At 40.0% G+C, this 12,499-nt stretch overlaps 1 protein-coding gene across 2 annotated transcripts; it reads right to left on the bottom strand.

Moving 5' to 3' along the window:
* Positions 1 to 2,362: 2,362 nt before the first annotated feature.
* On the bottom strand, positions 2,363 to 11,803 carry fam76b (family with sequence similarity 76 member B). 2 transcript variants are annotated; one of them, XM_042091581.1, is made up of 10 exons: positions 11,290 to 11,803; positions 9,828 to 9,892; positions 9,669 to 9,723; positions 8,964 to 9,119; positions 8,544 to 8,731; positions 5,896 to 5,946; positions 4,532 to 4,609; positions 4,232 to 4,367; positions 3,853 to 3,954; positions 2,363 to 3,725 (listed from the first exon to the last, which is right to left on the bottom strand). In XM_042091581.1, exons 1-10 carry the CDS (start codon positions 11,374 to 11,376, stop codon positions 3,636 to 3,638), a joined length of 1,008 nt encoding a protein of 335 aa, XP_041947515.1. In that variant the 5' UTR covers positions 11,377 to 11,803; the 3' UTR covers positions 2,363 to 3,635. The 2 variants fall into 2 exon arrangements, with proteins under 2 accessions (XP_041947515.1, XP_041947516.1); XM_042091582.1 differs by lacking the exon at positions 5,896 to 5,946.
* Between the last annotated feature and the right edge of the window lie 696 nt (positions 11,804 to 12,499).

Here is a 12,499-nt window from a genome sequence, read left to right as displayed (position 1 = left end):
TAGATACATTCTTTCAAGATGATATTGCTTTATTAAATTCACTCAAATATATTCTTTGTTGGGTTATGAAATATTCCTAAAGGTAATGGCATATTTTTTAAGATGCAAAGATTATGGAAACGTGTTTACAAAGTTAGCAAATAAAGGGGGTCAGCAGAATTTTATAAAAATAAAAAGACAGCACTAATTTTTAACTAACTAACCAGCACAGTTTTGAATCAGGTCTGGCCATCCCTCCCAAAGAGAACAATTATTGTGTCATCAGGGCTCTACAGTGCGCCCATTTCACTCGCACATGCGAGTAAAAATGATGGCGTGCGAGGTCAAAAAAATATTTAGGCGCACTGGTGCGAATGACTTCTAACCATGTCAATGTTTGTCTACAAAATACACCGCAACATTAAGAAACATTACTGGTGCAAACCATAGAATCACGTCGCGAATGCAGCATAAAAACTACAACTCCCATCAACGTTAGCAGTTTCGCGTTGTGACTCGCTAGTAGTCGCTTCTATCAAATCCAAGAGCACGCAGAAAAAGTGGAAAGTTAGACTAGCCAGCCAAGATGCAAAGATTGAAGAAATTAGTTCTTCTATCCACCGAATTCATCGGATTTTGGAGGAACAGGATGAGATTCTGAGAATGCAGTGAGAGAAGAAAAGGTAACCTAACATGCCTTTTAGCCCAGTTGACGTATTGGCTGCAATATGCAAAATATAGCTGTAGCGAACAGGCACAACAGTAGCTTCCCGTAATACTCCCATTTTATTCAAAGGTAGAACGCTACTGACAACTCCAGGCTTCCACGCATGCTTGTTTGTTTACACCGAATACAAGCTGAAGTGCAAAACGAAAGGAGGCCTAACGTTTGCCTACTGCCCCCATCAATGCAGATATTTCAAATAAAAAGTAAAAGTATAAAAAATATATATATCCTTGATTAGCCTATGTTGGGTTTTGTGGATGAGAAAATGTAGTTAGCTGTTTTAGGCAGTATGCAGTCAGATAGGTCACCATGGGCATATTTGGATTAGCTACAGATGGATTCACAAATAAATAAATTAGCCTATTTGGCAGGATACTTGATATACAGGCTAAATGCAAATATGGCAATGTATTATACTATTTTACATTAACAAAATGTAGGAAAATAGAACAGACTGAAAATAAAGTAGGCACTGATCTTTAAAATCCTATTTCCTGTAGCCTAAATGTTGTCAGTCATTCTTAATATTCGCAATTGGTGCACTGGCATGTCTAAGTGTTAGCTGCAGTGTAATGTTAGATTATGTTTAAGTTAAGTACAGAACTGACTGTGCGCCCAATGTTTTCTCTGTGCTCCTAATTTTTTTAACTTGGGCGCACAAGTGCTCCTGGAAAAAAATGTTAGTGTAGAGCCCTGGTCATACAACAGCTTAATTCTCAAGAACTATTGTGTATGTATTAGTTTTTCTGTTGCTGATTAGCAGGGGAAATATGTATTGATTGCTAATTCGTAGTCACATTTTACTGCCATTAAAGTGTAGTGTAGGCCAATTTCACATTTTGTATATTGTACATACTGTTTTGAGTCATTTGTTTCTGGCAGATGCTATGGAGCTTCGATAGTCACTTGTGCTGGGCTCATTGTCACCAAATTCAGTTTCTGCTTGACATACTCACCACACTTCTCTTTGTAATACTTCCTGTTTGGAGCCATGATTGCATGAATGTTTTTGATCCATCATGTTCTTTTTCCTTTGCTTGCCATCACAGCTTAGCTTGTCAACCATTTGCTAATGCTCCTAGCCTAGTATGCCTATTGGCTCCTATTGACTGATATAAAAATGAATATAGGCTACTTTTTTTTTATGAAAGACAAAATAGTTTACATTTAACTTTAGTGATTGTGTGGTTAAGGGGCCGATTACCACCAGTGGTACCCGTACCACATTTTGAGAACCACTGATATATCAAATATTTGAAGTCGAGAAAATACACGTTGAATGTTAAATGGATATTGAACTGTTGCTCATTTTTCCTTACACTTTTAAGGTTAGAGAATGTGTATTTGTATGTGAAGTGTTCAAAAGGGGCTCTCGTCCTGGTCTTTTCATAAACTAGGCTTCCAAAATTGTGGTTAATATCAGCAATGTGTCTTATTGTCTTGACACTAGAGATTCAATACTGACACATACATAGATAAGTTATTACTTGATCATCCCGAAGGATGCAAATTATCATTGGGCTGTCCTAAATGGTATAAAATGCTTTGGATATCTTCAAAGACGCTATTAGATTCATTTATACTCACATACTGGAATACATTCACATGACAATATGAATGGTTTTGTATTTGCGTATCCAAATGAAATAGGATACATAATTTTCTGGATTTTATTTTGAAATGGTCAAATACTTTGTATATTGCAGTATCACATACAAATGCTCAAATAAAAGGGAAATTTGACTCAAGTCTGTTTATATGTCTGCTTCTTAAAACCATAAAAAAATTCACAAATAAAATGTACTTTTAAAATACTATTGTACAGATCCAATTCCAGAGTACTGTGGATGTGCCTATTTGTGCCAATCACACACACACACAGAGAAATGCAGTAGAGTTTTCAGATGTAATATCCCTGGGTTTGGAAGTAGTAAAAAAAGGTGATCCTAGACACCACAGCAAGAAGTTCATCCCTCAGTCCACACACGCAGATAGAGAATGAGAAAGGGGGAGAGAAAGACAGTTGTAGAAAAGAGGAAGGAGAGAATACATAACTGTAGTTTTGTACAGAGCAGGAAATAATATGTATTTAAAAGTGAAAGAATAAGACAGAGGGAGCTTTTATAAAGTGTTTCCTATTGGACTACTATTTAGTCTGCCTGGCAGTATAGACACACTAAACCCATCATTATAAATACATAAGGCTGTCCACACTACCAAATAAAATCATGTGGATATTTCATACAAATCAAAGACAACAGAATAATATGGTAATAACAGGCTTAAAAGTACAATACCGTTCAGGAGTCATGCATCTATACAATCGTTCCACGACAGAAAGAGTGTACGAGACATTGGGGGGTAGGGAAGCGGGGTTTGGGAGTGAAGGTTAAAAATATGCTCAACAGACACTACCAGTCTCTCATGATGAGCTGTCTTTGCATACAAGGTCCTGGGCTGGACAAAAGAAGTGGGGGAAAAATATCCACTTCCACATTTCCATGATTCAGGAATACGAGTGAAGATGTATACATGATTAAAACGGAAAACCAAAAGAAAACAAATAAGAAAAAAACAATAAGATCTTTTTTTTGCATATGAAGTGTTTGAAGTAAAGACATTAAAACATAAATGAATAAATACAGACAGAACCTAAAAAAATGGTGGGTGAGCCTGACCCGTCTCTGCTGTTTACAGTCTACCCAACTATCTGTGGAGGTCTTTGACATGTCTTACTGGTCGAAAAAAACGTCAGCAATTCCATGAAAATCCTGTCAAAAATATTTTAAAAGAATCTAAAATCTGTGACAGCTTCTGTTTGTTTGAACGAGGAAAAGAAAACGATCAAGCTTCGAGAGCACACAGAGGCTTAGCCTCTTATCTCAAAGCGACAATACGGTGAAGCCCATCTCCATGCCATTGATTTGTGTTACGGCAACAGGAGTGAACTTCCAGAGCGATCAAACTTCTTCCCTTTTGAAAGTGCAGCCACTTGTTTCATCAACTCACGATTTTTGGCCTGTAAAATATTACATGAAACAAAAAATGTGAAAGTTACCCGTGTTCCCAAATGTTTACAATATTTTGGGGCATAATTATAGTGTTCTTCTATCCAGTCTGTTTGGGCCTGTGGTGAGGAGACATACCTGTTGCTGCTCCATGGACTCCTTATGGGCTTTCTCCATGTTGTTCATCTTCACCCTCATATTTGACTCCTGGTACTGAAAATCTGCCTTCAGCTCAGTGAGCTACGAACAGAAGAGAACAAAAAAAGAGCATATTTTTTTTCCCCCTTCATGTTTTTTTTTACATCATATTGTATAGACCTCATCTACCTCACTGTGTACTTACACAGAGCAGCAACAAATAATCATCTCCACCATCTCTTTTGATCTCATTTTGTTTCCGTTACTCAAACAAGAAACTTCCATAACTTGGTAACTCATTCAGACTATCCTCAACAGTTAAAAAAAAAAAAAAATAATTGAGGGTTCCATCCAGGAACTTAAAGGGAAGAATCAATACCTTCCGGTCCTTGTCCAAGATGGTTTGATCTCGCTGCTGCAGAAGTCTCTTCAGACCCAGAACCTCCTCCTTCAGCTGGCTGATGAGGATGAAGTTGTCCGTTCCTCCTGAATCCACAGACTGGGCAATTGAGCTGCTGCAGGATTTACACATGGATGCAAGGACAGACAGGGAACAATCAGATGATATGATTTAAAGGAGCGAAGAACACAAACAGTGATGTATTGATAAACCTTCTGAGAGGTCTGGAGGTTTCTACAGGGGAAGCTCATTACAGCATGCCTGCATCTGCTTTAGTACCTGTCTCCATTTGATGGCTTCATCTCTAGCTTTGGTTTCTTCTTTGGAGTCTCCTTCTGAATGGATGATGATTTGTGGCTGTGATGATACATAATTAATACATTTGATTACAATGGGAAGACAAAACAAACAAAAACCTTTATATACTTGCTATTTCATTAACACATCCCTCATAACATGATATAACAGAATAAAACATTGCTTCTCAATACTGTCACCAAACAGACACTAGAGGTGGTATCAGTTCTCAGGTCAGTGGGCCTCATGCAAGAACAAAGCATTGTGGTCCAACAGAGAAACTAATAGGTCAATGGGAAGGTTCGCAACAATCATTCTGCTAGAGACTGTTGATAATTATGCCAGTAAGACTGCATACACTAAACTCAGTCAGGTAGTGTAAATTAACAACCCACCCCCCTTTCTGTCAACTACCGCTTATGTGTGATGCAAAATATATGTTATAAAATGACCCGTTTAGGTCCCAAAATGTAAATGTAAGTGGCAGTGCTGCATTAAAGATATTTTCTTGTATTCTCTGAAGCATATCTGATCAATTTCTCTGCTCACGTTTTATTGCACATCCTGCACAATCATCAATGTGTGATATTTGGTGTGTCTGCTTTGGCAGACAGCATGTGTTATTCAGTAGTACAGTAATTTTGTTCAAACACGGCTTTCTTTTGAAAGTGGGAGTAGACATTTTGTGGCATCATCATGTGTCAACAGCAACTCATCACAAACTTAAGTTCAACTGTCTCCTAACTTTACAGTCCTGCTTTTATAATGTAAATGAGAAATTACAACTGGAAATACATCTCGCAAATCAGGAAATGCTTAAGAAGGATAATCATATGGCAAAATTAGTAAAATCTTTACAAGATGTAATGGACTAATTAATCAACAATCAATCAAAAACAATTATTTAACCTTTGATGAGAGAGGCATTGGAGACATAAGACATTTGTATACAGTTGCAAGATCCTGACCATTAAATCTGACATGGTCTCTGATGTACCTTGCATGAGCTTTTTCACAACAAACTGGTTTGCAAGAGTGGTCCTTGTATGAGGCCCATTGAAAAAAAAAGGCCTACACTGTTTGTAGACTAATAGACCCTTTCAATCTGTTCTTTGAGGGATTCCGGGTATGTGCCACCGGAAATGCCTTTGGAACGCATGTTTGTTTATGCAGTTGAAAGGGTGATTAATCAATGTTCCAGCTTAAAATCTCATTCTATGCATCTCCTTTTTTTTTTTTTTTTTTTTATGAGCATCACTGTGTGTGACTGTGACTATGTGTGTGTGTGTGTGTGAGAGAGAGTGTGTGTGCGCGCGCATTTGTGAGTATTTGCGTCCGGTCCTCACCTCTGCTTCCATAATCCCTGCTCTTGCTCTGGACTCAGGCTACCACTGAGCCTAGAAGATGTTCCACAGACAGAGCGAAGGGGAGGGAGGGAGAGATAGATAGATAGAGAGAGAGAGAGAGAAGAGAGTAAACAACTCAATTCCACTGTGGATTCTCTCAGCGAGTCATTCAATACACGACTGCCCAGTCATTCACTCGCATGGCATCTCGCCCCAGATACTCAGCAGTTATGATGAATGCTGCTGCATGTCAGAGGAGTCAAGTGCCAGTTCTAGGCTAACAGTGCTAGACTGGAATTGCACTGTGGACCTCAAGAAATGCATGCTATCGGACAGCATTGTTGACACCAATAGAAGCAATGCATGCAAACAGTTCTACTGTCGTACTAAAAAGGGTATTCACAGACCATATGCAATTCAGTCAGGAAAACTCTTGTTGTTTGACACCAGAATGAAAGCAGTTTTATGTTTGTGTATTCCAAATTGTGCACCAATGTGTCGTGAACATTTAAATGCTTGTTTAGCAGGGAGATTAAAACAGTATATAACCAGGTTGGACCCATCATGAACACAGGCACTAGCTTGTCAAGCGTCCACAGATGTCCCGACACTCAAGTGTGCCCAAACTGTGATTCAGGAGATGCATGACGAGCATCAACAAAAACAGCCAAACAGTGACGTGAAAGATAAAGTCTGTATAGCATCAATGTTGAAGAACACAGCTAGTCTACTTTAAATGTCAAGATGATGTGTCAGTGACAAAAGACGCAAAAAAAGACTTTAATAGCAGCAACACACTGATAAGCCCAGACAACTCTATCTGCCATGAGCCACATCTATATTTCCATGAAATTTTTCCTCTTTTCCCACACCATCATCTTAAATGTCGCCTACAGAGCACATCCAAGAGCTCAAAAAGGGACAGTTGTTGTTTAGAGTTTTCCTATCAGAATAAATAGTTAATTACAGTAAGCGGCTTGAGAGTTCTGCTGCTTACATAACTATGTTGGCCAAGTTCAGCTACACTTAATGCCTTCAGCAACAAGGCTAATCTGCAGGCTAATGCGTCAACATGAAAACAAAAGTCGCTGAGCAGAATACCAAAGAGACACTGAACAGATAAAGTCAGCAATACTAGTGTGAAGATTTGCAGCTTAGATGACACAGTATGGCGACACGTCCAAACCTGAGATTGACTATAATTTCACTACTAGACCAATTTCTAACAGAATATGAAAAAAAAAAAACTTTTGAGATCAATACAACACAATAAGTCAAGTAATGAGCTACACGCCAGTTGATACTCAGGTCTACACTCACCGGCCACTTTATTAGGTACACTGCGCTCCTGTGTCTCCTTCAGGTACACCGTGATCCCGTGTGTCCTTCGGGCAGCCTTAATTCTTCGTGGCATAGATTCAACAAGGTGCTAGAAACATTCCATCAGAGAATTTGGTCCATATTGACAAGATAGCATCACACAGTTGCTGCAGGTTTGTCGGCTGCACATCCATGATGCGAATCTCCATTTCTGCCACATTCCAAAGGTGCTATTTTGGATTGAGATCTGGTGACTGTGGAAGCCATTTGAGTAAAATGAACTCATTGCCATGTTCAAGAAACCAGTTTGAGATGATTCAAGCTTTGTGACATATCCTGCTGGAAGTAGCTATCAGAAGATGGGTGGCCTACACTGTGGTCATTAAGGGACAGACATGGTCAACAACAATAGTCAGGTAGACTGTGTCAACGTTCAATTGGTATGAGGGGGCCAAAAGTGTGCCAAGAAAAAAAATCCCCCACACCATTCCACCACCAGCACCAACAACCTGAATCGTTTACACAGAATAGAATATGCTTTCATATGGTTTATGCCAAATTCTGACCCTACCATCCAAATGGGGTAGCAGATATCGAGACTCATCCGACCTGGCGACATTTTTCCAAACTTCTATTGTCCAATTTTGGTGAGCCTCAATTTAGCCTCAGTTCTGTTCTTAGTGGACAGGAGTGGTACCTGGTGTGGTCTTGCTGCTGTAGCCTATCTGCTTCATAGTTCACCATTTTGTGCGCTCAGAGATGCTCTTCTGTTCTGCATACCACTGTTGTAACAAGTGGTCATTTGAGTCACTGTTGCATTTTTATCAGCTCAAAGCAGTCTGGCAATTCTCCTCAACAGGCATCAACAAGGCATTTTCTCTCCCAGAAAACTGCTGCTCACTGGAGATTTTCTCTTTATTGGACCATTCTCTGTAAAGCCTAGAGATGGTTGTGCGTGGAAATCCCAGTAGATCAGCAATTTCTGAAACGTTCAGACCAGCCCCTCTGGCACCAACCATGTCACATTCAATCTTTTCTTCTCCATTCTGATTCTTGGTTTGAACTTCAGCAGATCATCTTGGCCATGTCTACACGCCTAAATGCATTGAGTTGCTGCCATGTTATGGCAGTTGAAGAGGTGTCCCTAATAACGTGGCCTGTGAGTGTATATAGACTATGTCTCTCTATTTCTCTAGTTAATTCCAAACACTCCCATCCATCTAATATCTGCCACAAAACAATGGGAGGATACATAATGACTGCATGTTCCGTCATGAATCTGCTCTGCGGGAGAGCGGGTGGACGGCAAAGCAGGTAAAACGGCTTACTTGTGGTGTGAGCTGCTGTGGCGGTGTTGGTGGTGGTGGTGATGGTGCTGCTGTCTCGGGTGCTCCTTTTCGCTGAGCGATGACGAGTTGGAGTGGGACGAGCCCAGGCCTTTCCGCTGCTCCTTGGTCTTCTGGAGCACACGGCGATATGACAGAGTACACAACCAGCACAGGAGCTTCCCATCCACCTACACAGAGAAGACGACACAAGACGAGGGAACACTATAAACAAACCTCACTGCATAAGCCTTTCAGACCTTTCCGCCAAGTTGTGAAACAAAGCCACTCAAAACAAAATAAATAGTAAATAATGCTTTGGTTTAGAAAACAAATGATGTTTGGAGAGCATCAAATTACGAAAAAAAAACTGTAAACATTTTGGCAGTGCTCCGGTGAAATTTGAGGCAACGGTAATGTCACCTTTCGCCGCCCCTCCTCTTTCCTGTCGAAGGCACACTGCTGTTTGCACTGCTCGCAGGTCTGTGGAGGGCCATACTTCTTTTCAGAATTTGTGCAGCGCTGACACTTTGTTCCGATGAACGCAGCAATGATGTTGCAATACTGACACGGCTTTGGCTGGAGGAACACACACATAACACAACGTGTAAGGGTAAAGTCACTCGGGTACACCGCAGAATGGTAACTCAATGCAATCCTCAATACTCAAGTACAACCGTACTAGGAAACACTTAAACTTGGATTTACATGTGGTTTGTGGAAATTCAAGTTCAGTCTATGAAATCATTGTTGAACAATACTGAACATCACCTTAACCAAACCCAACCTGTATCCTTAACCTTAACCATAAATGGTTGTTAATGGGGTGTCAACATTTTCTTTATAATCTGAGCATCTGTGGTCTAAAGCAGACCATCCAAGTAAAGTGTGACCCAAAACGACCCTGTTCAAATTGTGATAAACCATCAAATTATCATTTGCATAAATATTTACCTCCTTAAATATGTTTAATCTCTGCACTTTGATGAGAATCCTGTGACCCTGATTAAATTATCCCTACCCTTGACCAAATAAAGGATTTGCTCAACCCAAAGTCAAGAAATGTTTTGGAACCAACATATTACGATTATGATATTTGAGCAGATGCAACCCAGGAGGATAACTTACCGTCCCAAACTGTTTAACATTCTGGGCACATTTCTTGCAGATTGTGTTTGTTTTGCTGTGAGACAGAGAGACACACACTTGGTGAGTGCTGAAAATGTGTACGAAAATATTGGCCTAACGGGTTATACAAATAATAATAAAAACAAAACAAGGACTTACCTCTCCTGCTGAAATTCAGACCTGCAGTATGTACATTTAACAATAGGGTGTGCGATTCGACACTCCTGTATATAAAACAAGAAAAATTGTTGAATGCAACATAACAGACACAACCGTCTTTGGTCAGTTAATTACCACACCAATCTAAGGCTACAAAACAAAATATAAATTCACATATTCTAATATAAGTTCAAATATTTACTTAGGTAACTTCTGTCTATGAGATTGACAGGTCATCTATACGGCTTTCAGCGCTGTATCAGTCTTCAGTGGGTTAAGACTAAAGCATTAGGCTACAGTAGAACAGTCTGTATTTATAGAAGATAAGTCCATGTTAACCATTTGGATGCTGACTGCTACTGCCAGTTCTTGTGTGAATATAAAAGGTAATTCATATAGCTGTAGGCTATTTCATACATAATAATCTACAACTTTACCAACTACGTGCCTCCTCGTCTTAAATTGATTACTGCAGCATCTTAACTACTGCTCATTAAACAGATTATGTAAACACAACTCTAAATGTCTACATTCAAGTGTGACTCATGCAGCAGTTCCGACACAAGATGCCAATGCAAACAATTTCACTGTTAACCACAGCTGCCACAGTTACTAAAAGGTGTTCATTGGGGAAATTGAGTAGGCCTACGCCTTGCACTGTGTTTACGCAACAACATTGTATCTCAATTCCGCGTACTTTGTATTGCACAAGTCATCCATTTAAGACGTAAGAAGCAGAGGATCGACAAAACAGGTTAAACTTTCGTATAGGCTACAATAATCAGCCTATTCTTTTAAAAGAGCTGGTACCTTATCGGCCGAGATTCTACCACTGGTACCACATCGGATGCTACACTTGACAACGTACGATGAACATTAGCATTACACCCAGTAATCATAAGCTCATACTGGTGCATTTCAAACAAAACACTAAGTTGGTTAGCTAACGTAGCTCCTGTTAGCCGTCAAAGTTCTAACGTTAGCTGCTGCTGATGAGAAAACACAAGTTTGTTTACGGCTGATTTGGGTTATTTCAAGAATATGGAAACGAAATAACACAAGACCTTTTGGTAAAGCGTTCTACTGGGACTGTTTGAGACAAATATCACATACTGCTGTGTCAGTGTTCACAAAAACTAACGTTACCAGCATCAAGTCGATGGCTACCTCAACAAGGCTAGCCATCATCCGGTAAGTACCGTTAGCATCCAATGTACCTGCTAGCCAGGGAACATACAGCCATTTGTCCTTCCATAGCATGCTAACCCTAGAGTAGCTTTGTTGCTATTTCTAGCCAGGAAAACTGACATTACATAATCTGATAAAACCCTCTTTTTCACAGGGGTACTTTAATTACTGTGTCTCAAACAACTGTTATCATAAAAGCTTAATTTAAGATCGATACATATCAGAATATTTCCCAAAGGAAGATATAAGTATGAGCATGCACACAGATACAAACCTTGCACAGTTGTTGTCCCTGGGATAGCTCCTCGAACGGATATCGCTGGTTACATTTTGTACACGCGTAAAGGGCCGATGTTGCCATTCTCACAAAAACACAAAACACGCCAAGTCGAACTCCAAGATTGTCAGAAAGCCACACGACCGATACCAGACAGTCTGTCAACTGGATGGTCTGACAGACAAATCCAATTTGAAAATAAACAAAGGAGCCAAAAATGATTTGAGATTACAACTGGGGCTAACTTTGCTATGTAGACAGCTACTTTTAGCTAGCAATGCTAGCTTCCTAAACATCTAACGCTAAGTAACTAATTGTTTGATTTGATGAGTAACTAGCTTGTTTCCCTACAGATATCTAACCGGATCACACCGTACCACTCAAATATCATATTCGCTATCTATCTGTTTAAATACCAATATCTGGAGTTAAAACCCTCTGTTATTTTCCCTTTCTCCGTCTTCAGCGCATCCGCGTCGTCACGCTGACCGGAAAACGCTCAGCAACGACAAAGGATGGGCAGGAAAGCCAATCACGATCCACCCAAGGTGGGCGGGAATCGGCATTTGAATTGTTTAAGCCAATGGTATGAAAAAGAACACTTCTTTGAAATGTGTCCAGCCCAATTTCTGAAACATTCACGTTGAACCATATAGCCACGAACTCAGTTCACAAACTTTACGAGCAGAAATTATAAGGTATCAAGTTGGTACTTGTTACGTCATGTGACCAAAGAGAGAGCAAGGGAGGCATTCTGATCTAAACAGATATTCATATCCCTACTACACTGAATCAGAATTCTTGAATGTATTATTTTATGTACAGAGGTGTGGGGTCCCATCAAATATACAGTACCCTCTTTTGGGACATGCATTTCAGTTTAACCATCATATTGAATTGAATACTTAACTTGGTGTAAAGAAGTCACTCCTATTTGTAAAAGTTTCTGGTGTAAAACATGCAGGCTCCTGCGGGCGTTGATGCGATGGTCAATGGCCATCCCATGTAGCAAGCAGGGAACCAGTTGGTAGTTCACCAAAGTGCCTGACCTGTACACTGTATGAATGACAGTCTTGGAGCAACAGAGCCGATGCAGAAAGTCCAGCGGGTAGGCAGTGCATAAAACAGTATTGGACATGCCAAGTCAGTCAGTAGGCCGTGTGGCCACGGCATATTATCATGTCTGAGCTTGTCCATCCTGTGATTT

The sequence above is a fragment of the Alosa sapidissima genome, chromosome 5 (genome assembly GCF_018492685.1).
Source record: "Alosa sapidissima isolate fAloSap1 chromosome 5, fAloSap1.pri, whole genome shotgun sequence".
NCBI classification, from domain to species: Eukaryota; Metazoa; Chordata; class Actinopteri; order Clupeiformes; family Clupeidae; genus Alosa; species Alosa sapidissima.
This window is presented reverse-complemented; position numbering and strand designations above follow the sequence as displayed.